This window comes from Lolium rigidum, chromosome 6 (genome assembly GCF_022539505.1).
Source record: "Lolium rigidum isolate FL_2022 chromosome 6, APGP_CSIRO_Lrig_0.1, whole genome shotgun sequence".
In the NCBI taxonomy this organism is placed as follows: domain Eukaryota; kingdom Viridiplantae; phylum Streptophyta; class Magnoliopsida; order Poales; family Poaceae; genus Lolium; species Lolium rigidum.
Genome location: NC_061513.1, coordinates 26,637,017 through 26,662,489, shown reverse-complemented (window position 1 = coordinate 26,662,489; position 25,473 = coordinate 26,637,017). Strand labels below are relative to the sequence as shown.

The window sequence follows — 25,473 nt, the reverse complement described above, 5'->3', positions numbered from 1 at the left end:
TGCCGCCATGGCCTTGCTGTGGACATAAACATGCCCCTCTTCGGCGTCAAGAAGGACAGCATACGGCCCTTGTCCGGCGTGCACTGCCGCACTGCCTCCTCCGCCGCGTTCTCGCCCATCGGTACAGCTCCAGGTGCTCCTCCCTCGTCGAGCAGACACACCCCTACCCATGGGTACCATGGTATTTATTCCCGAGACAAATGTCCAGATATCCCCCAATAGACAAGGAATGTTGGAAAAAATACGGACCGACAATATAGGCACATTTCACATTCACATTCAAACAGCCAACTTGATGTCTCAACAGCGTTTTTTTAGGTAGATGTCTCAACAGAGTTAATTTCACTCAGAGCCCTATGCTTATGTCGGTGCGGGCTAAGTAGCCCTGATCGAGCGGCTGAGCCGGTTTTCAGGAAAATCTCACGGTAAAACTGTTCTCGTCTGTCTTAGAAATGTGCTGTTCTCGTCGCCCACAGGATTTTTTTTCTTAAAAAAAACTTAACATCGATAGCACAGTCGTTTTCCATAGCACAGAACTCTTTCCGGAGTTCGGACTAGAGTTGTTGAAGAGTTCGTTTCGGGTACCACTACAAAAAGATCAACCTTTACGAAGGGAAAGTTGCGTCCCGAAAAACTGACGCGTGTCCGTCCCACGTGAATCCCGCGCGTGGCGCTCTTCCAATCTCGCGCGCGAGTACACGCGCCGCCGCGCACGAGTACGCGTCGCGGGCTAGCTGGCTCATCAGCCGGCGCGAATACGCGCGAGACGCGAATACGCGTGACTTGATTTCTCGCGTGAGGTATGGGCGTACTGCCGCGCGCACGTAGCTATCTATCACATGCAAAATCAATTACTGCTAGCTCACAACATATAAGTGTATATTCTTATTTTTTTATTAAAACATAGGTACATTCGCGTAGACGAACGAGTACAGTTGCGCATCCGAGCGAGTACAGTCGTGCAAACGAGCGAGCACAGTCGCGCACACGAGTACAGTTATGTACAATACACGAGTACAGTTGCGAACAACAGACGAGTACAGTTGCACACACAGACGAGTACAAGTACAGTCGAGCGCACGAGGAGGTACAGTCGCGCACACCGGACAGGTACAGTCGTGCACACGAGCAGGTACAGCCACGCACAACACACGAGTACAGTTGAACACACGAGCGAGTACAAGTACAGTCACGCAGACGAGCAGGTACAAACGCGCATACGAGCAGGTACAGTCGTGAACACGAGCAAGTACATGTACAGACGTACAGTGCACACACGAGCAGGTACAGTCGCGCGTAAGTACAGGTACATGAGCCCGCACACGGACGAGTACGATTAGCGTGTAAAGGGAAAAACTGCACCAAACACACTAAAAGCAGTAAGTACTTTTCAAATGAAACACGTATACAAGCAGGTACACACCACAGGTACAATCATACTACTATTGGAAGTACGAAAAAAAAGTATCTCCAAACCTATCAACATGGGATCTAGTTTTGAAGATCTCGACGAGAGGATCTCAAAAGTGAAAACGGTTCGTCATTTGGACTTACGGTTCTCAAGATATTTCATTTTGGAAAACCGAATCTAGAAAATAAAGGGAAAAACGCAGCCCCCACTGCCTTCTCTCTCCTCCCTCATCCCCACTTTGCTTCTCCTTGCGACACGTGGCGAGCAGGGAGACAACTTCCCAGGGATTTTCTGGCACCACAGCGCGCCACTTGTCGCGTGCGGAGTGAGTTGCCTTCCCTTCGCGAAGGTCGGCCTTTTTCTAGAGTTTTCCGTTCGTTTCTGTTGAAATATTGGGCCCATTTTTAGTGGCCCAAATTAGATTTCAGTTTTTCCTATAAATCTCAAAGCCCACATAGTGGCAGCCTTGTGAGTTTGAGCCCAAGTTGGTGGCAGCTTACTAGGGAGTGGCAAGAGGTGGGAAGTTTAGTCCCACATGGAAAGTTGGGAGGAAGTTAGACCACCTTATAAGGTGGGTTGTTCCACCACTAGTAAGTGAGTGAGAATAGGAGTGCTACACGCGCGCTCCTCCTCCTCCTCGCTCGCTCGTCTCGACTCGACTCGACTCGACTCGACTCGACTCGACACGTCACGTCACGTCACGTCACGTCACGTCACGTCCCGACGCGCGCCGCGCTCGTGGTGAGTGGATTGAGCCTCGAGCCGAGACTTTCCTTACTCAGGAAAACGAACAGAGTCCTAGACGGACGCGTCGCAGTTAGTCGGTTCGGGTCGCTCCCGGATCGTTGTAACCGACTCGAAACGTTCGTGCGACGTGGGCGTGGCCCACGTTGCCTAGGGTTTCCCGAGCCTATATAATCTCCTCGCCCGGCTACCGCGAAACACATCTAATACACGAGTTAGGGTTTTCACTCTCTCTCGCTTGCGCCGCCATCGTAGCCTACTCCATCCCGCGCGCCGACGTGCATCGGCGAACGGGAGAGCGAGTCTCCGGAACCGCTCGTCCTTGCGATCCCGTACGGGAGAGGGCGACTAGGTTTTTGGGAAGCGCTCCGCGCGACCGCTCAAGCTCTCCATCACGGGTCGCCTTCCGTCCAAGTCGGGCGGTGCCGCCTACCGTCGTCTACAACGCCGTCTACTTCGACCCGTCGTCCCCGTCATCAACAACGTTGTCATCAACAACGTTACTGGCTGCGACATCATCTCGCTACACCTCCACCGCCACCTCCACCAGATCGGTACGTGCGACATATCTCGATCCGTTTAGCGATGGATGTTGTACTCGTTTGCTATGCTACTGTTCATGTTGATCACTACATCTAGTATGTTCGAGTTTCACATGTTAGTAGTTACCGTCGTCATGCTTAATATTCTGGAATTAATCATGGAAATTGTGCCTAATTATCCAACAATCCAAAACCTAATTGTAGGCAATTTCCTGAGTTAACAATGGCTGGTTTTTCCGATGCACCGAGGCCGGATAAGTTTACCGGTGTGCACTTTAAGAGATGGCGATATAAGGCCATGCTCCGGCTTACTCATCCGAAAGTGTTCGATGTTACCGATGGTTTACTCCGAAGGAACTATATCTGATCAAGATCGGAACAAGTTCAAGGAAAACAATACTCTCTTTGTCGGATGCGTTCCGAGCATTCTTGCCGATCGTCCGTGTGATGTGTACATGCACATAACGGATGGTAAAGAGCTCCGGGAGGCACCGAATGCTAAGTTCGGTGCAACCGATGCGAGCAAGTGAACCGTACATCATGGAGAACTTCCATGACATCGGGATGGTTAACAACCGTTCGTAGTCGAACAAGCTCATGAGATACACAGTGCATTGCGAAAGAGCTTGAGCTCCTTAAGTGTGCCTTACCTGACAAGTTTGTGGCTGGATGCATCATCGCTAAGTTGCCCCCTTCATGGAGGAACTTTGCCACAACTCTCAAACACAAGAGACAGGAGATATCAGTTGAAAATCTGATAGCATCTCTTGATGTTGAGGAGAAAGCTCTGGCTAAGGATAATACTGAGAAAGGAGAGGGTCGACTCTAGCGCCAACATGGTGCAGAAGAAACCCTACAAAGCAAGAACAAAGGGAATAACAAGCCCTCCTTCAATAAGCCTATGAAGACTACAACCTTCAAGAAGAAGAAGATGATAAACAAAGCAGATCCGAGCTGCTTTACATGTGGAGAGACCGGCCACTTTTCTAAGGACCGCCCGCAGAGGGCAGACCGCAAGAAAAAGGCGAGGCAAGTCAACACGGTGACCGCTAGCAATGCTGATGGGTACGGTAATCTCTTTATCGTTCTTTCGGTACTTCAATCTCCATGTTGGTGGATTGATACAGTGCTAATGTTCATGTGTGTGCTCGACATATCCATGTTCACTTCTTACCGTGTCGCCCGGGATTCTTCCGTCTTGATGGGGAATGGGTCACATGCTTCTGTTCGTGGTGTTGGCACGGTAGATCCGAAGTTCACTTCGGGGAAGATCGTGCAGTCGAGGAACGTGCATCATGTCCCTACTATGAACAAGAATCTCGTTAGCGGCTCCCTTCTATGCGAGATGGGTTTAAGGTTGTTTTAGAGTCGAATAAAGTAGTTGTTTCCAAGTTTGGACAATTTATTGGTAAAGGCTATGAGTGCGGAGGCTTGTTCCGCTTTTCACTTTCTGATTTCAGTAATAAGTCTGTGAACCATATATGTGGCAATGTTAGTGATGATACCAGTGTTTGGCATTCTCGTTTATGTCACATTAATTTTGGTTTAATGTCTCGGCTATCCGAGTTTAAGTTTAATTCCGAATTTCACCATTGCCAAAGGTTCTAAGTGCCATAGTTGTGTGCAATCAAAGCAACCTCGGAAGCCTCACAAGGCGGCCGAGGAGAGAAACCCGGCACCTCTAGAACTCATACATTCCGATCTATGCGAGATGAATGGTGTGTTGACAAAAGGTGGAAAGAGATATTTCATGACATTGATTGATGATGCGACTAGATTTTGCTATGTTTATTTGTTGCGAACTAAAGATGAAGCTTTAGACTACTTTAAAATTTATAAGGCTGAAGTTGAAAATCAACTAGAGAGAAAGATCAAGCGTCTTAGGTCGGATCGTGGTGGCGAATATTTTCCTAAAATCTTTGATGAATTCTGTGAGGAACATGGCATTATTCATGAGAGGACGCCTCCCTATTCGCCCCAATCAAACGGGGTTGCCGAGAGGAAAACCGCACGCTGACCGACTTGGTGAATTCCATGTTAGCCACCGCTGGTTTATCAAAGGCATGGTGGGGGAGGCTTTATTGACTTCATGTCATATCCCGAATAGAGTTCCTAACAAGAATAAAGATAAAACCCCTTACGAGGAGTGGTCCGGGAGAAAACCATCACTTTCGTATTTGCGCACATGGGGATGTTTGGCGAAAGTCAATATTCCAATTACTAAGAAGCGCAAACTCGGACCAAAGACAGTGGATTGTATCTTTCTAGGTTATGCTCCGCGGAGTGTAGGCTATAGATTTTTAGTAGTTCAATCTGAAGTACCCGATATGCATGTTGATACTATTATGGAATCTCGTGATGCAACATTCTTTGAGAATATGTTTCCTATGAAAGATATGCATAGCATTGCTAGAATTTCTACTGAGATAGTTCCTGAATCTAGTACATCTAATGAGTATTTTGAACTATCACATGAGATTGTCTTTGAGAAGGATGACAATGAAGCTCCTAAACGGAGCAAGAGACGGAGGATTGAAAAATCCTTTGGTGATGATTTCATTGTGTACCTTGTGGATGATACTCCCACGTCCATTGCAGAGGCATATGCATCTCCAGATGCGGATGATCGGAAAGAAAGCTGTCCAAAATGAGATGGACTCGATTCTTTCTAATGGAACTTGGGAGTTGTCGAACGACCCCACGGATGCAAGCCCGTAGGCTGCAAATGGGTGTTCAAGAAGAAGCTAAGACCTGATGGTACTATTGAAAAGTACAAGGCGCGGCTTGTAGCGAAAGGCTACACACAGAGAGAAGGCGAAGATTACTTCCACACCTATTCACCTGTCGCTAGACTTACCACCATTCGAGTACTACTATCCATGGCTGCCTCCTATGGTCTTATCGTTCATCAAATGGACGTAAAGACAGCTTTCCTTAATGGAGAGTTGGAAGAGGAAATCTATATGGATCAGCCTCGATGGGTTTGTAGTAAAAGGTGCGAGAGAGAAAGGTGTGCAAGTTGCTGAAATCTTTATATGGCTCCGAAACAAGCACCTAAGCAATGGCATGAGAAGTTTGACAGAACTTTGACTTCTGTAGGCTTTGTTGTCAATGAGGCCGACAAGTGCGTTTACTATCGCCATGGTGGGGGCGAAGGTGTTATACTATGTTTGTATGTGGATGATATTCTGATATTTGGTACAAACATGAAAGTAATACACGAGGTCAAGTCTTTCTTGTCAAAGAGCTTTGATATGAAAGATCTGGGAGAAGCTGATGTGATTCCGAACATCAAGCCGATTAAGAACGAGAGTGGGATTACTCTAACGCAATCCCATTATGTTGAGAAGATCTTGAGCCGGTTCGGCTATATTGATAGCAAGCCTTCTTCAACACCTTATGATCCCGGTGTGACACTACGCAAGAACCGGAGGATTGCCATAGATCAATTGAGATATTCTCGGATCGTTGGCTCACTCATGTACTTAGCGAGCGCGACTAGACCCGACATCTCTTTTGCTCGTTAGCAAGTTGAGTAGGTTCATGTCAAACCCGAGTACCGATCATTGGCATGCACTTGATAGGGTCATGCGCTACCTATGTGGTACAATGAGTTATGGGATTCATTATTCAGTGGCACCCAGCTGTGCTTGAAGGATATAGTGATTCGAATTGGATCTCAGATGTAGCTGATCTGTACGCCACAAGTGGGTATGTATTTACCTTTGGAGGTGGCGCAGTGTCATGGAGATTTAAATGTTGAAACACATTCAAACATAATTTCTTTTACCGCACTATGGCGGCTTACGCCGGGCTAAACATTTCAAATACGATGGTGCACAATAAAAATAAAAACTCGTTAAAGCTAGAGACAAAATCGTCTCTCCAAACTAAACTCTTAGACAATTACCAATTTTTTCTAACTTTAATAAACCAAGTTTACAACGAGTACATAATTGCTTCAAAGAAAAAATTTAACAAGTTTCGTCATGTTTAAATGAGTTTTGAAAATCATTTTTTGAAATTATCAAAAAAATATTGATCTTATTTTGTAGCTCCCTTGAATAAGAACTCAAATATTTAGACGGTTCAAACTTATGGTTTAAAAGCTATACAAATTGCAAGTTTTAAGACTAGCATAAAATTTGTAAACTATAAAATAGGAAGGAGAGGCAATTATGTCAAAGTCGCATGACCTGTCTAGGCTAAAGCTCGTTCCTCTCGACCGCTCCCAAGGGGCGACGACAGCGGGACCCTATTAAAAGCGGCTGCCGCAAGACCTCCCATCCTCCTCTTCCCACCCCTCGCTCGAAGGAGTCGGCCTGGGACGATGCCCTAGGGCTAGGGCGTGGTGCAGCCTCCGGCGTCATGGTGTCGTCGTTCTGCGGTAGCACGGTGAGAGTGGTGGTGGTTCTTCTCCATGCGGATCAATGATGAATGGCGTGAACAACACAACAATTTCTCTCATTTTAAACATGAGGCCTCTTGGCCCCGCTTTTATATATAAAGCCCAAACTGCAACAGTCATAAGCTCATAGAAACACCAACACACTCACACCAGATAAATCCCTAGAACAAGTTCACCAATAGCAATGTGTGTACCAAGCGTAAAGAGAAGCTAAAGCACATGAGAGCTAAGATGGATAAGACATATAATACATAGTAGGCCCTAAAGTGGGTCGAATAAAGAAGCTCGGCTCAGGCTCTAGGCCGCGCATGCAACCTCCTGACCTTGTCTAGTAGCTTCTAATCCCTCTGTTCAAACAGAACCCTCCAACACAACATATGAATTGATATTTAGAAAAAAGCGTCAATCGGGTTACCAATCAGCTTTCCTTCTATAGTCTGTTTATTGCATATGTTCCAAAGGGTTCAGCAAAGGGCCACAAAGGTAAACCAGACTTAAGTCTACAAAGGGAGTCTGAAAGGCCTTTGGAGGTAGCAATGAACTAACCGGCCCCATCTGGGTTCCAATTGCACCGTAGAAGTTTCCTAACTCCAGCCTACATGTATCCCGCCAAGTGGCAGGTGAAGAAGATATGATTGCAATCCTTAGGTTCACCGCATAAAGAAAAAAATCCAATTGGAGGGGCCTCGCTGCTTGGCCACGTGCTCACAGGACGGCAATTTACATCGGATGAGTTGCCAGAGAGGAAGACCTTAGTTTTGGGCGGTACCCTAGTCCACCATACTTCCTTGAAGTGTGCGAGAGCCGCCCCTCGCTATAGGCTAAGGTAAATAGACCATGTGGTCAAGGCCCGTAAGGAGTCTAATGACCAAGACATCTCGTCGCTCTTGTCCACCGTGGGAAGAGCCTGGATCTCGCGGCATAGGTTCTCCTGCAAAACCACCTCCGCCAGGCCAAACCATCCGCGGAACCGAATACATCATTCTCCCAAAATTTCCCCGCCACTCTAATTCCAAGCACAAAGATAAAGGGTTCATCGCAACAACTAAAGAGGCAGGGGAATCTTGCTTGCGGAGCCGTCGACCCAGACCACCAATCTAGCCAGAAAAAGATCAATTCTGTCTGGCCCCCAATTGGAAATACCATTTCATTTTCTGTAAGGCATTCTAGGGTTGGGAGCCGCACGCCGGCACTTACTTGGATAATATGTCGCACACCTCTAGGTACTTCGCAATATGCACTGCTAAGATCAGCTCACAGTCCCTCTTTGTTCTGATACAACTTCCATATCCTTTCGAGCATCAATCCTACATTCATAGTTTTGATATTGAGGATCCCCAAACCCCCGAGTTCCTTGGGCTTACAAAGCAGAGCCCAATCCACCATGTGGCATTTCTTCTTGTTCCCAACTCCTTCCCAACAAAAGCGGAATCTCGAGTTGTAAATGGTGTAGTATGTCGAATTGAGCAGGAGGTGGACTCCCATTGCAAACATGGGGAGACTCCCATTGCAAATCTCTAGTCCGCTACCCTAAGCGTACCATCACTCACTAGTAAACCCACATACTTCTTGGGCAGCATGACTAATTTGCAGTTGAGCATATTTGCCACCCGCGTTTATCCATTGTCAAAACCCCAGTTATGACCACTTCGTTTTTGTCAAAATTGACTGATATGTTCTCGAAGCAAAGTAGAAGGAGCATGAGGTTCACGATTCCAAAATCGGTAGGATCAATCAGAATCATCGTGACATATGTGTATTGTTGGTGAGTCGCTCCCCTGGAATGACTTGAGATACTGATGTCTACGCACACTTCTTTTCCTGTAGACAGTGTTGGGCCTCCAAGAGCAGAGGTTTGTAGAACAGCAGCAAGTTTCTCTTAAGTGAATCACCCAAGGTTTATCGAACTCAGGGAGGAAGAGGTCAAAGATATCCCTCTCAAGCAACCCTTCAATCACGATACAAGAAGTCTCTTGTGTCTCCAACACACCTAATACACTTGTCAGATGTATATGTGCACTAGTTCGGCGAAGAGATAATGAAATACAAGTAGTATGAATGAATATGAGCAGTAGTAACGGCGCCAGAAAATAGCTTGCTGGCATGCAGTTGATGGTAGTAATATTGCATGAAGTAAAGATGCAGTAAAACAGTAAATAAGCGATGATTGCAGTATTTGGAAACAAGGCCTAGGGATCATACTTTCACTAGTGGACACTCTCAACATTGATCACATAATAAAACCACTCTACACTTTCTTGTTGGATGACAAACACCATTAATTGTGTAGGGCTACAAGAGCACCTCAATGCCGGAGTTAACAAGCTCCACAACATTCGATGTTCATATTTAAATAACCTTAGAGTGCATGATAGACAACCGCAATTATACCGAGTACTAACATAGCATGCACACTGTCACCATCAAGCTATGAAAGGGGGAATAGATCACATCAATACTATCATAGTAATAGTTAACTTCATAATCTACAAGAGATCACAATCATAAACTACGCCAAGTACTACATGATGCACACACTCGTCACCATTACATCATGGAGGAGGAATAGACTACTTTAATAACATCACTAGAGTAGCACATAGATTAATAGTGATATAAAGCACATTGCAATCATAAAGGAATATAAATAAGCACTTCACTATGCTACTCTGAATTACTCTCTGGCAAGATAACGAACACTAGTTCATCATGTAGGCAAACCTTAAAGATGTATTCCCAAGTACTAATAAACACCCCACGCTGTCACTGTGAGCATTCATAGGAGGTACTAACACACCACAATTTCATAGAGACATCCAACTCAAATCATAACTCGAGTGAATAAGTATTCCGTGAAATATAGCCTAAGAGACCCACACGGTGCACACATTGTCACCTTTACACACGTGGGACAAGGAGTCTCCGGAGATCACATAAGTAAAATCCACTTGAATAGCATAACGACATCTAGATTACAAAGCTCATCATATGGATCTCAATCATGTAAGGCAGCTCATGAGATCATTGTATTGAAGTACATGGGAGAGAGATGAACCACATAGCTACCGGTACAGCCCTTAGCCTCGATGGAGAACTACTCCCTCCTCATGGGAGACAGCAGCGTTGATGAACATGGCGGTGGTGTTGATGGAGATGTCTTCCGGGGGCACTTCCCCATCCCGGCAGCGTGCCGGAACAGAGACTCTTGTCCCCCAAGATCTTGGCTTCGCGATGGCGGTGGCTCTGGAAGGTTTCTCGTACCGTGGCTTATTCGTATCGAAGATTTAGGTCAGGGAGGCTTAAATAGGTGAAGAGGCGGAGTCGGAAGGGCTACGGGGCAGCCAGACAATAGGGGGCGCGCCCCCCTTGGGCCGCGTTGGCCACCTGTGTGGGCCCCCCAGGGCTCCCCTCTGGTGCCTCTCCGATGTTCTGGAAGCTTCGTGGAATTATAAGATGCTGGGAGTTGATTTCGTCCAATTTCAAGAATATTTCCTTACTAGGATTTCTGAAACCAAAAGCAGCAGAAAACAGGAACTGGCACTTCGGCATCTTGTCAATAGGTTAGTTCCGGAAAACGCATAATAATGACATAAAGTGTGAACAAAACATGTAGGTATTGTCATAAAACAAGCATGGAACATCAGAAATTATAGATACGTTTGGGACGTATCAAGCATCCCCAAGCTTAGTTCCTACTCGCCCTCGAGTAGGTAAGCGATAACAAAGATAATTTCTGAAGTGACATGCTATCATAATCTTGATCAATACTATTGTAAAGCATATGAGATGAATGCAGCGTTTCGAAGCAATGGTGAAGACAATGAGTAAACAACTGAAGCATATAACAAAGACTTTTCATGAATAGTACTTTCAAGACAAGCATCAATAAGTCTTGCATAAGAGTTAACTCATAAAGCAATAGATTCAAAGTAAAGGCATTGAAGCAACACAAAGGAAGATATAAGTTTCAGCAGTTGCTTTCAACTTCAACATATATATCTCATGGATAATTGTGAACACAAAGTAATATAACAAGTGCAATAGGTAAACATGTAGGAATCAATGCACACAGTTTACACAAGTGTTTGCTTCTAAGATAGAAAGAATAGGTGAACTGACTCAACAATAAAGTAAAAGAATGGCCCTTCGCAGAGGGAAGCATGGATTACTATATTTGTGCTAGAGCTTTTCATTTTGAAAACAAGAAACAATTTTTTCAACGGTAGTAATAAATCATATGTGTTATGTATAAGACATCCTATAAGTTGCAAGCCTCATGCATAGTATACCAGTAGTGCTTGCACCTTGTCCTAATTAGCTTGGATTAACATGGATTATCATTGCATAGCATATGTTTCAACCAAGTGTCACAAAGGGGTACCTCTATGCCGCCTGTACAAAGGTCTAAGGAGAAAGCTCGCATTGGATTTCTCGCTTTTGATTATTCTCAACTTAGACATCCATACCGGGACAACATAGACAATAGATAATGGACTCCTCTTTAATGCATAAGCATTCAACAACGAGATAATATTCTCATAAGAGATTGAGGATTGATTGTCCAAACTGAAACTTCCACCATGAATCATGGCTTTAGTTAGCGGCCCAATGTTCTTCTCTAACAATATGCATACTCAAACCATTTATCATGAAAATCGCCCTTACTTCAGACAGGGCGAACATGCATAGCAACTCACATGATATTCAACAAAGGTGTAATAGTTGGTGGCGTCCCCAGAAACATGGTTACCGCTCAACAAGCGACTTATTAAGAAATAAGATACATAGCTACATATTCTTCACCACAATAGTTTTTAAGGCTATTTTTCCCATGAGCTATATATTGCAAAGACAAAGAATATAATTTTTAAAGGTAGCACTCAAGTAATTTACTTTGAAATGGCAGAGAAATACCATGTGGTAGGTAGGTATGGTGGACACAAATGGCATAGTTTTTGGCTCAAGGATTTGGATGCACGAGAAGAAATCCCTCTCAATACAAGGCTAGGCTAGCAAGGTTGTTTGAAGCAAACTCAAGTATAAAACGGTGCAGCAAGACTCACATATGAACATATTGTAAGTATTATAAGACTTTACATCGTCTCCTTGTTGTTCAAACACCTTAACCGGAAAATATCTAGACTCTAGAGACCAATCATGCAAACCAAATTTTAACAAGCTCTATGTAGTTCTTCATTAATGGGTGCAAAGTACATGATGCAAGAGCTTAAACATGATCTATATGAGCACAAAAATTGCGAAGTATCAAATTATTCAAGACCATATACCAATTATCACATGAAGCATTTTCCGTTTTCAACCATATAACAATTAACGAAGCAGTTTCAACCTTCGCCATGAACATTAAAAGTAATGCTAAGAACACATGTGTTCATATGCAACAGCGGAGCGTGTCTCTCTCCCACACAAGCATGAATTTATTCAGAGAATCAAAATAACAAAACGAAAATAAAAGCACACAGACGCTCCAAGTAAAGCACATAAGATGTGACGGAATAAAAATATAGTTTCACTAGAGGTGACCTGATAAGTTGTCGATGAAGAAGGGGATGCCTCGGGCATCCCCAAGCTTAGATGCTTGAGTCTTATTGAAATATGCAGGGATGAACCACGGGGCATCCCCAAGCTTAGACTTTTCACTCTTCTTGATCATATTGTATCATCCTCCTCTCTTGACCCTTGAAAACTTCCTCCACACCAAACTCAAAACAAACTCATTAGAGGGTTAGTGCACAATCAAAAATTTACATATTCAGAGGTGACACAATCATTTTTAACACTTCTGGACATTGCACAAAGCTACAGAAAGTTAATGGAACAAAGAAATCCATTCAACATAGCAAAAGAGGCAATGCGAAATAAAAGGCAGAATCTGTCAAAACAGAACAGTCTGTAAAGACGAATTTTTTGAGGCACTTAACTTGATCAGATGAAAAAGCTCAAATTGAATGAAAGTTGCGTACATATATGAGGATCACACACGTAAATTGGCAGATTCTTCTGAGTTACCTATAGAGAGGCCTATTGAAATTCGTGACAGCAAGAAATCTGTTTCTGCGCAGTAATCCAAATCTAGTATCATCTTTACTATCAAAGACTTTACTTGGCACAACAATGCAATAAAATAAATATAAGGAGAGGTTTCTACAGTAGTAACAACTTCCAAGACTCAAATATAAAACAAAATTGCTGTAGTAAAATAAAGACATGGGTTATCTCCCAAGAAGTGCTTTCTTCATAGCCATTAAGATGGGCTCAGCAGTTTTAATGATGCACTCGCAAGAAATAAGAGTTGAAGCAAAAGAGAGCATCAAGAAGCAAATTCAAAACAAATTTAAGCCTAACCCACTTCCTATGAAAAGGAATCTTGTAAATAAACCAGTCATGTAGGCATAATGCAACAAGCATAGAAAAGTAACACAAGCGCAATTTCAAGATTCTCAACATAAAGAGGGGAAACTTAATATTATTAAGATGCATACAACCATGTTTCCCTCTCTCATAATAACTTTTAGTAGTATCATGAAAAAACTCAACAATATAACTATCACATAAAGCATTCTTATCATGAGTCTCATGCATAAAATATAATTACTACTCCCAACATAAGCATAGTCATTCTTATTAATTGTAGTGGGAGAAAATTCAACAAAGTAGCTATCATCAAATATAGGAGGCATATTGTAATCATAATTAAATTTATCCTCCATAGTAGGTGGCACCAGAAGACCACTATCATTATAATCATCATAAATAGGAGGCAAAGTATCATCAAAAAAAAATTCTCCTCAAAACTTGGGGGCTAAAAAGATCATGCTCATCAAAACCAGCTTCCCCAAGCTTAGAACTTTCTATATCATTATCAACAATGGTGTTCAAAGCGTTCATACTAATATTACTACCAGCATGCAAATAAGGTTCCATAGGTTTTTAAATTTTCGCATCAAACAATCCATGTCTTAACTCAAGAAATAGAATAAGAAGCTCATTGTTATTTTCCATTATGCCTTACTAGTGTTTAACAAGAAACAAAAAGATGCAATTGCAGGATCTAAAGGAAATAGCTTCAAGCACTTACAACGGCACCAGAAAATAACTTAGTTACCTGGGTCCGGAGTATGAGTGCCTTTTACCTTACCTCCCCGGCAACGGCGCCAGAAAATAGCTTGATATCTACGCACGCTTCTTTTCCTGTAGACAGTGTTGGACCTCCAAGAGCAGAGGTTTGTAGAACAGCAGCAAGTTTCCCTTAAGTGAATCACCCAAGGTTTATCGAACTCAGGGAGGAAGAGGTCAAAGATATCCCTCTCAAGCAACCCTGCAATCACGATACAAGAAGTCTCTTGTGTCCCCAACACACCTAATACACTTGTCAGATGTATAGGTGCACTAGTTCGGCGAAGAGATAGTAAAATACAAGTAGTATGAATGAATATGAGCAGTAGTAACGGCGCCAGAAAATAGCTTGCTGGCATGGAGTTGATGGTAGTAATATTGCAGGAAGTAAAGATGCAGTAAAATAGTAAATAAGCGATGATTGCAGTATTTGGAAACAAGGCCTAGGGATCATACTTTCACTAGTGGACACTCTCAACATTGATCACATAATAAAACCACTCTACACTCTCTTGTTGGAATACAAACACCATTAATTGTGTAGGGCTACAAGAGCACCTCAATGCCGGAGTTAACAAGCTCCACAACATTCGATGTTCATATTTAAATAACCTTAGAGTGCATGATAGACCAACACAATTATACCGAGTACTAACATAGCATGCACATTGTCGCCATCAAGCTATGAAAGGGGGAATAGATCACATCAATACTATCATTGTAATAGTTAACTTCATAATCTACAAGAGATCACAATCATAAACTACGCCAAGTACTACATGATGCACACACTGTCACCATTACATCATGGAGGAGGAATAGACTACTTTAATAACATCACTAGAGTAGCACATAGATTAATAGTGATATAAAGCACATTGCAATCATAAAAGAATATAAATAAGCACTTCACTATGCTACTCTGAATTACTCTCTGGCAAGATAACGAACACTAATTCATCATGTAGGCAAACCTTAAAGATGTATTCCCAAGTACTAATAAACACTCGACACTCGTCATCGTGAGCATTCATAGGAGGTACTAACACACCACAATTTCATAGAGACATCCAACTCAAATCATAACTCAGTGAATAAGTATTCTGTGAAATATAGCCTAAGAGACCCACACGGTGCACACACTGTCACCTTTACACACGTGGGACAAGGAGTCTCCGGAGATCCCATAAGTAAAATCAACTTGAATAGCATAACGACATCTAGATTACAAAGCTCATCATATGGATCTCAATCATGTAAGGCAGCTCATGAGATCATTGTATTGAAGTACATGGGAGAGAGATGAACCACATAGCTACCGGTACAGCCCTTAGCCTCGATGGAGAACAACTCCCTCCTCATGGGAGACAGCAGTGTTGATGAAGATGGCGGTGGTGTTGATGGAGATGCCTTCCGGGGGCACTTCCCCGTCCCGGCAGCGTGCCGGAACAGAGACTCCTGTCCCCCAGATCTTGGCTTCGCGATGGCGGCGGCTCTGGAAGGTTTCTCGTACCGTGGCTTATTCGTATCGAAGATTTAGGTCAGGGAGGCTTAAATAGGCGAAGAGGCGGAGTCGGAAGGGCTACGGGGCAGCCAGACAATAGGGGGCGCCCCCCTTGGGCCGCGCCGGCCACCTATGTGGGCCCCCCAGGGCTCCCCTCTGGTGCCTCTCCGGTGTTCTGGAAGCTTCGTGGAATTATAAGATGCTGGGCGTTGATTTCGTCCAATTCCGAGAATATTTCCATACTAGGATTTCTGAAACCAAAAACAGCAGAAAACAGGAACTGGCACTTCGGCATCTTGTCAATAGGTTAGTTCCGGAAAACGCATAATAATAACATAAAGTGTGAACAAAACATGTAGGTATTGTCATAAAACAAGCATGGAACATCAGAAATTATAGATACGTTTGGGACGTATCAGATACCACCCTCTTGATGTAGCCGGCATCATTGGCTCTAGATAGCATTGCAGCCATACCGTCGACCATAAAGTCGAAGAAGATGGGCGATATTGGGCCTCTTGGACGCACTCCCCCCACGTTTCAAAAGAAGGACCCCATTCTCCATTGACATTGTTGACAATCTGGCCTCCCATGACCAGCTGCCTCAAACGATGTACCATCATGGCTGAGAAACCTTTAAGCTGCAAAATTTCTTGAAGGAACTCTCAATTCACCCAACCATATGCTTTATCGAAATCAAGCTTGAGCATCAAGCCCCTAGCTCATGTACAATGTGATGCAAGGAAAAGAACCCCCTCATGTAGACCACAATCCTTTATAAAAGCAATTTGGCTACGGTCTATAGTCCTATGTTCAAGCGGTGCAAGACGGATCACCTAAGCCTTGGCCATACATTTTAAGATGATTTTTGATGAGTGGAAGTGGTTGCATCGACGATGATGCACCAAGTGGTTGCATCACCGACGGTGCGGAAGGCGCCGAAACCTGGCGGCCGAGCAGTTGCAGCGGTCAAGACCAAGGACCCGATTGCATGCTGTATTTCTTTGTAGGGTCTTGATCCTTAATTTTGATGGCTATGATGTACTTTTCCCTCCTTACGGTCCTCGTTATAAGTTTGTACGCACGCACCGCCTCTTTTTTGACGGTTTAAGGGCAGGAGCTCTGCCGATTCATTGCTTTTGATAAGAGGCAGCTTATTACTCAAAATAAATTTAAGAATTACACCCAGCCTCTGCATAATAACACAGCCGTTTAGGAGTCCAGTATCAAGCAAAAAGAGATACAAAAAAAACGATATAAAAAGCCAACTACTGTAAAGGTTCATTGGCTTCAATCCTCCGACTATGCAGTCACCCATGTTGGAAAATAAACTCTGTGGCCGTGTTCCCCAACCATGTAGACACCTCCGTAAAGAGGTCTCGATCTTCCAAACACTTAAGTGACGATCATGAACGGAGCAAAGTTGTACATCGGTAAATAACCTGCGTGATAGAGGAATTTTACAATGCAGTGAAGCTACAGGAAAACACAAAAACATAAAGCGATGCTTCAGGTCTAAACCTTGCTCGCCGAAAAGAAAAATCTGCACTCCTCGAGGCGGCCTAAACTAGCAACGACATTAGCAGTTGCACTCTTAGATTCAAAAACATGCCTATTGCATATTCCTTCCACAGGTTCCAAATGAGATATATACACGGCAACCGTCACGTCGCAACGCAGCTCCTTTGTTTTGTTCATTTTCCAAATCGCAGTCCACCAGACCGAGAGGGAGGTGGTGGAAGATACAACAGTAGCTAGCAGAGGGAATTCAGAGGATGGGCGTGACGATCCTCTCTTGCAAATTGGCAGTAAACAGAGACGTGCGCCCCTGTAGTTAATGCAGTTTTCAGGCCTTGGGGGCCATTCCTCATTAAAACAAAATGGTCGCCAGTTCTAGTTTGGACATTATTTTTTAGCAGAGGTTTTGCTAATGCAAAGCCCTTGCTTGACTGGACGTTCACTGTCAGCAGCGGCCGCAGATCTGGTTTCCCATTTCCATGCATCTATCGTTACCCGTGGGTGGCGCGTGAGTGGCCTCAATTCAGCTGATCACAGATCCGGGGCTTAAATTGTCAACTCTCCATGACCGTGCACGACGGATCGAGTGGAAAACATGGAGGCTAATTTAGTCCATGAAAGTATGAAGCACGTGATGCTCCCATGCAAGATTCAGAAACGCAGGAACAAATAATGTGAACTTCTTCACTGTCACTGAGAATTTGAGTATATCCAACCGTATGTTTGGAGTTAAACGATTACATTTTTCGTCTGGATCAGCTATTTCACCGCCATAATGCAACATGGGCCTGCAAAGAGACAACAAGGCCCCGCCAGCATCTCTGCCGTTTTGCTGTTTTGGAGCTTCATGAGAGCGATGCTCGTCTTCACTCCAAAAAGAAAGAGACATGCTCGTCCAAGTCGGATCAGCAGTTCAAGTTCAGCACTGACGAAGCGGCTTCAACACTAGGCTCTTCCTTCCTCGACCGGCGAAGTGGCAGTGCTACAGCGAGCAATATCTCCATCCCAATTTCCGAGACCGCAGCCATGCAACAAGGTAACATCGATCGATCAAGCATACTACATCTAGCCGACATTTCATTGCTACCCTCGCGACCATCCATGACAGAGCTAATGCAGGTGGTGAGCATCACCAGGCGGCGGCGTTGCTCGCATCCGCCGGCGACGCGTTCGTGCTCGAGGTGAACCGGCTAGTTGTCTCATTCTCCCCCGTGGTGGACTCCGTGCTGGAGCAGCTGCTCCGGGCGTGGAGCTTCCTCGCCGTGCCGCTTCTCAGAGGCGCGGTGACGCTGTGCATGGTCATGTCGGTGATGGTGCTCGCCGAGAAGGTCTTCCTCGGGACGGTCAGCGCGGCGGCGAACCTGTTCCGAAGCAGGCGCCGGCGCCGGCCGGGGAAGGGGAGGAGCGCGCGAAGGGGCGTCGACCCGGCCGTCCTGCTGGACGAGGAGGCTGGCGGTGGCGGCGGCTCCGCGGCATTCCCCATGGTGCTCGTCCAGATCCCCATGTACAACGAGAGAGAGGTACGCAATGCGATCTTAACTCAATCTGTACGTTGTCATGAAGTACATTTCGATCTACCTATGATTGAGCTCGAGACGATCCGAGCTCGAGTGTCGAGAGTGATCGAGCTAGCTAGACTTTGAAGATGCTGGTAGGTTAGAAGCAGTTAATCTACTAGCATGCATGGCGACTGACAAATCTATGGGGGAAACAGGTGTACCAGCTATCAATAGGTGCAGCCTGCAGGCTCACGTGGCCGGCAGACCGATTAATTGTGCAGGTCCTCGACGACTCCACCGACGACACCATCAAGGTCACATATACGCCCAGATCAGATCGATCTATCCACTCCTGCCACTTCAAGTATATATGCATGCATGATCCACACTTCAAGTTTACACGGCCGGCGTGGCGTTCATGCAGGAGCTGGTGAGGGCAGAGTGCGAGAGATGGGCCAGCAGCGGGGTAGACGTCAGGTACGAGACCCGCAACGACAGGACGGGCCACAAGGCCGGCAACCTCACGGAAGGGATGCGGCACGGCTACGCCCGCAGCTGCGAGTTCGTCGCCATCTTCGACGCCGACTTCCAGCCGGCGCCGGAGTTCCTCGCCGACACCGTCCCGCTCCTCGTCCGCGACCCCCGCCTCGCGCTCGTGCAGACGCGCTGGGAGTTCGGTACGTTTACATCAACCACGGCGGCTATGTACGTACGTGCAACGGCTGAATTCAATCTACACTGTTGCTGTTGGAGTGGTAGCTGCTCACGAAAAGTTGTTGATATGAGCTGCTCTTTTATAGTGAACGCGGACGAGTGTTTGCTGACGAGGATGCAGGAGATGTCCATGGACTACCATTTCAAGGTGGAGCAGCAGGCAGGGTCCTCACTCTGCAGCTTCTTCGGCTACAACGGTATATTCAGATAGTAACTGATCCTTGTCTGAGATTGTTATTGGAGTAGTACTCAGAGCATCCCCACTCGTTGGCGCTCCCCACGCCCAAATCCGGCGAAATTTTCGTCCGGATTGGAGGAAGATTTGGCATGGGGAGTAGTAGTTTCCCAGCCGCGTGCCCAGGCGAAGTCGACGATGCGAATTTAAAAACGGAAACTTGACAAACTACGGCTAAATTCGGGTGAATATAGACTAAATTTAATGATATTTAGACTAAAACGGGAGGAGTTCATACATAGAGGCCGAATTCGACTATATTTCGAATTCGGCTAGGGGAATGCAAACGCTAATTATAAAACACGGCGCTCTACATGCCGAAATGGCGGTAGAACACCGTGTAGTCGCCGTCGCCGTCGTCGTCGGAGCCGTCGTCGTTGGCCTTCGGCCGCGCCGCCCGGCTGCTGCCGCCCGGCCGGCGTCTCCCCACCCCGGGGATGGATTGTACCGGCCGTCGTCGGAGGACTCGAGGTCGACGACGGGGACAGCGACGCCGGATGGAGGTGTCGCAGGACGGCGGTACCGCGCGAAGTCGTCGTTGGCGGTTGGAGTGGCGCGGGCGGCGAGTTGGCGTGCGGCGGCCGGGTCCGGCAGCCGCCGCCGCTCGCTCCTCCTCCTGGCGCTCCCAGTCGCGCCTGGCCCAGTCCAGTGCGGCGTCGTCCGCGCGCTTCTCCTCCTCCATGTCGTGCGGCGACCTGGCGATCGCCTCCGCCATCGCGGCGTCCTCCGCGCGCTTCGCCTCCTCCTCGGCGAGCTGGCTTGCGGCGGCGGCCTCTTTCTTCGTCTTCTTCTTCCGGCCGGTTCGCGGCTCGGAAGGCTGTTCTCGGATGACGAGGGCGCCGCTGCTGCGCCTTCCGGTCGCCGGCGGAGACGCCGGCTCCTTCTTGACGCGCACCGGCGTCGAAGGCGACGTCGCCTCCTCCTCTTCACCGGCGCCAAGGATGACCTCGGCGCCGATCCGGAAGACGACGAGCCGGCAGCCATGCGCCGTGGCTGCCGGACGTTTCCCGACGGCGGCTCGCCGATGCCCTCGATGCCGATGGAGGGGGCATCGTGAGCACCGGGAAGTTGCCGCCCTCGATGTGCTCGAGGACGGCCTCGAGTGTCCGGCCCGGCGCGCTCCACCACCGTCGGCGGCCCACGGCGTTGTTGCGCGCAGGTGGAGGCGGCGGGCCGTCGTAGGCCGCCAGCTCCCGCTCCCACCGCCGGAGGAAGTAGGAGTTCCACCGCGTGTAGTTGTCGGGGTGGTGGCGCGGGTCGGCGCGCTCCTCGTCGGTCATCGTCATCCTCGCCTCCTCGATGGCGACGTCGAGGGCATGGCCCTGCGGCGGCGGCGGGATCGGAACGCCGCCGCACTTAGCCGCCGGCCGCCTCCGGGAGGCCTCGTGTCCGGCGGGCAGGGGTACCCCGCCCGGTGGAGGAGGTGCCCCTCCCACGTGTGCAGCGACCGGCGGGGAAGCCGTTGTTGGCTGCGCCGTCGTCGCCGTAGAACGCCATCTTGGGAGTAGGGGGAGAGTGGAAGGAGAGTGGAGCACGGGGGTACGCCTCGCGGTGATCGGACCGGCGTATATAGGCGTGGCTGGCGCGGGGATTAAATGCCGCGTGGATTGCGACGCGTCCGCGGCGAGCTGACCGGCGGCAGCCTTAGTGCGCGCGGAAGACGATGCGTGCGCGGAAGACGACGACATTAACTCGCCGCGTGGCCGGCGAATGCAGACCGGCGGCAGGCTTTACGGCGCGCGGAAGACGATGCGATGAGGACGACGATCGGCTTCTCTCGCCGACAAGTTGGGGCCACCGGACGCGCGGGAAGTTTCCTCGCCGTTTCGCGCGCTTTTCACTCGTCCGGAGTCCCGAGCGCTCCCGGGGGGCCGGGGATGTCGTGGGATCGCCGGATGGATTTAGGCCCAAATCCGGACGAAAACGAGGAACCGGGGGCGCGACTGAGCCGAATTTCGCCGTCCGGATGGAAAAAACGCTCGCCGGGGGCCTGTTCGTGGGGACGAGTGGAGATGCTCTCATGTGCACACGTAAGCAATAATCAGGTAGTGCCGGAGTGTGGAGAAGGCAGGCGATCGAGGAATCCGGCGGATGGGATGACCGGACGACGGCGGAAGACATGGACTTGGCACTCAGAGCAGCGCTCCTCGGCTGGGAATTTGTTTACGTCGGCGCCGTCAAGGTAACAACCGTGATCAAGCAGGCAACTAGCATTGCTGGCCCTTCATTGATCACTAGTTTAAGATTTAATTAGAGATCGGACTGTGTGTTTCAGGTCAGGAGCGAGCTGCCCAGCTCTCTCAAGGCCTACCGGTCCCAGCAGCACCGCTGGTCCTGCGGGCCCGCGCTCCTCTTCAAGAAAATGTTCTGGGAAATCCTCGCCGCTAAGGTCGAACTTCTTTTTCAACTTTTTTTTATAATTTTCTTTTTCAACTTTACATCATCATCGTTACATTTTTTCGATAAGGGATGTTTTGTTATTTTGAAAATATTACACCGGCTTCTGCATGACTAACATACACAACCGCTCAAATCCAAACATAACAAAAGAAAAAAAAATGCAATAATAATCATCATCACATATACATGAACAGTGATTTTGCCTCTTTTTGTACCACAAGAATAAACGAAGAGAGCACATTTTTTTCCCGGGCTCCATGTATCACTTTGTTGAAGGGTTCTACATATATGTCAAATCGTATAAAATAAGTGTTCCCGTAAGCTTAAAAGGGTTAAATTTCAGGATTTTTACAACCAAATCAACATATATGTATTTTTATGAAGACTCCACAAAAAATTGTGTTAATATGGCAATTACTTCGTCCCGCTTCACATTATATCTTGTTTCGTTGTATTGGGAGTCTGTAACTCGTCTCCCCCTCCTCTCTACCCCCCCCCCCCCCCTCTCTTCCCTCGGGGTGGGGATGGGCGAGGTAGTCGGGCAACAGTTGGGTCCCGCTTAGTGTCGTCCTGACCATGTTCCCTAGTGCACATGCCTCGGCATTTCCAATCGGCTTCTATATTGGTAGGAAGGTCGCTAGAGGGAGAGCTGGTAACAGATATCCCTTAATAAGCTCCTCAGATATTGGATTCCATTTTGGATCTGCTGCCATATATGGTACTCATCATTGGGGATGCGCTAGGCCATGCTCCGATGCCTACATGTTGATGGTCGGCCTATGCCTGTCGTTGTGCGAATGACGAGTCTCCCATGGAGGGTACCTCACAGCGTGTAGAGAGAGAGGTGGGTGTAACACGGGGAGCTTTCGGGACTGCAAGACACATGTTAACCAGCTTCAGATCTCGCAACGGTGGCGAAACCCTGCGTGCTGATATAATTTTCTATAAGGGCAATAGGTGCGCGATTACAATGAGAGGATTGGTTCTGCCTAAAGCGCTCCCGGGATCCGGATTATAAAGACGTCCGGATCTAGGGTTTACAAGGAGTAGTCCAGGTTGGACTCTACTAGTACTAACCTAATTGGTACAACTTGTCGTACACGTAATGATCTGGCTAACCTATGTTGGTACGGATCCGGCCTGTTATGGCGGTCATCGGATCCGGTTAGAGCTTCTGATACTGGACTCCATGTCTTGGTCAATCAACAATTGGGTTGCCCGGTTGGCTCATAGGCCCATCCACCATATGTGGGCCACCTGGGCTTGCCGAAATTGTTCTTTTTCGTTGGCATACCCATGAAGTATATCCGCAACAATGCCTCCTCGCTGACTCTTCTAGTTGAAAGGTGATCCATTGGAGATCTAGTCTTATCTTCTTCCTCTTCCTTGGGTTGCATTTTGGAAGGCAGCAATGTGGTTTTAACGAGGCATCTATAGCTCCTACTGCTGGTGTGTTCTTGCGCTGGTGGTGATGTTGTGGCAATCCCTATGTCCAGGTGGCGCATCTGTGGCGACGTTGGAAACGGTCCAATCGGTCGTGCCTAAATTCGTGGAGTTGTACCTTGTTACATTTTTTATCCGAAGTATGGGGTCCTTTTTGTAAACATATGGACCATAGTGCAATTTCCTTTTTCTTACTGGGTACTTGTGTTAAGTTGTACTATGAATGTTTTTATAATGCAAGCTCTAGGTCCCTCTTAGACCTTCTAGTGTTCTATATTTCTCTTCTTTTTTTTTGCATATTTGATGTATTAATTCCTAGCCGTTTCAAATTTTAATACAGGAAGTTTCAATCTGGAAGAAGTTTTACATCGTTTACGACTTCTTCGTTGCACGGAGGATCGTGTCGACCTTCTTCACCTTCTTCTTTTTCAGCGTGCTACTCCCTGCCAAGCTCTTGTTCCCACAGGTTGCCATCCCAACATGGGAGATGATCTACATCCCCACGGTCACAACACTCCTTAACTCAGTTGGGATTCCACAACGCTCTCTCCATCTAGTCGTACCATGGATGACGTTCGAGAATGCCATGGCGTTGCACAGGTTTAAGGCCATCCTCATCGGGCTTTTCGAGGCTGGCAGGGCCAACGAGTGGATCGTCACGCACAAGTCGGGGAATGTTGGCCAAAAAGTGAAATCCGTTACACCGGGTGATTACCTCAAACAAAGGTAATTAGTTCTTCTCAGATTCTGGCGCTGGGAATACATATGAAAAAAATGCACTAATGTCAGAATAAAGTGCATTACATGTTCTCCATTCTCTAATTATTCGTACGTACCGTCTTACAAGGTGTTGGAACTTTTAAAATCATCGTTCATAAGGACGTGAAAGTACAATTAGCAGCTTCTACTGGTTCCAAATTAACCAGAATAGATTGAGAACCTACGCTTAACATGAAATAATTCACTAATTCACCTCCACGACCCAAATGACAATTTTTGAAGTTGTACAATTTATATGAGCCCACGAACATGTTTTGAGGAAATATAAAATAAAAAAGAAGAAGATAGAGATGCGGTCTCTACATCAAAGAGATGCATACTATTTATATTGTATATTTGATATGTAATAGTAGCTGGTTTTTTACAGGTTCCATGGCATGGAGCTGTTGATGGGCGCGTTGCTCCTCGTGTCCGGATGCTATGACTTCTTGTACGGGCACGGTTATTTCTACCTGTTCGCGCTGCCCCAGTCGATTATGTACTTCATGATCGGATTTGAGATATTGGGCGTCAGTGCCTGTAGCTGATTAAATTTTGCAAGATCGAGCAATTTCACCCAAAATATGCATGTTAGGCCAAGTGATTACAAATGTTTTTATTCCGGGTGTTTCTGTGCAACACACACGCGGTACACATGGCGCACTGTTTATGTGCCGCCATGGCCTTGCTGTGGACATAAACATGCCCCTCTTCGGCGTCAAGAAGGACAGCATACGGCCCTTGTCCGGCGTGCACTGCCGCACTGCCTCCTCCGCCGCGTTCTCGCCCATCGGTACAGCTCCAGGTGCTCCTCCTCGTCGAGCAGACACACCCCTACCCATGGGTACCATGGTATTTATTCCCGAGACAAATGTCCAGATATCCCCCAATAGACAAGGAATGTTGGAAAAAATACGGACCGACAATATAGGCACATTTCACATTCACATTCAAACAGCCAACTTGATGTCTCAACAGCGTTTTTTTAGGTAGATGTCTCAACAGAGTTAATTTCACTCAGAGCCCTATGCTTATGTCGGTGCGGGCTAAGTAGCCCTGATCGAGCGGCTGAGCCGGTTTTCGAGGAAAATCTCACGGTAAAACTGTTCTCGTCTGTCTTAGAAATGTGCTTGTTCTCGTCGCCCACAGGATTTTTTTT

General features: G+C 46.9%; 1 protein-coding gene across 1 annotated transcript; it reads left to right on the top strand.

The window, feature by feature from the left end:
- The first annotated feature begins 30 nt into the window (after window positions 1-30).
- Window positions 31-24,862, top strand: LOC124662331 (probable glucomannan 4-beta-mannosyltransferase 6). The gene is made up of 9 exons (XM_047200182.1): window positions 31-133; window positions 18,384-18,784; window positions 18,979-19,077; window positions 19,188-19,440; window positions 19,564-19,674; window positions 21,758-21,894; window positions 21,988-22,101; window positions 23,896-24,281; window positions 24,703-24,862. The coding sequence occupies exons 1-9, from the start codon at window positions 31-33 to the stop codon at window positions 24,860-24,862; spliced, it is 1,764 nt and encodes a 587-aa protein (XP_047056138.1).
- The last annotated feature ends 611 nt before the right edge of the window (window positions 24,863-25,473 follow it).

Bases quoted from the DNA above. Each gene is read 5' to 3' on its own strand.
- LOC124662331 (XM_047200182.1), top strand. From the start codon at position 31: ATGCCCCTCTTCGGCGTCAAGAAGGACAGCATACGGCCCTTGTCCGGC. The intron at 19,078-19,187 runs GTCACATATACG...GCGTTCATGCAG, and splicing joins CCACCGACGACACCATCAAG to GAGCTGGTGAGGGCAGAGTG. The intron at 22,102-23,895 runs GTCGAACTTCTT...ATTTTAATACAG, and splicing joins GGGAAATCCTCGCCGCTAAG to GAAGTTTCAATCTGGAAGAA.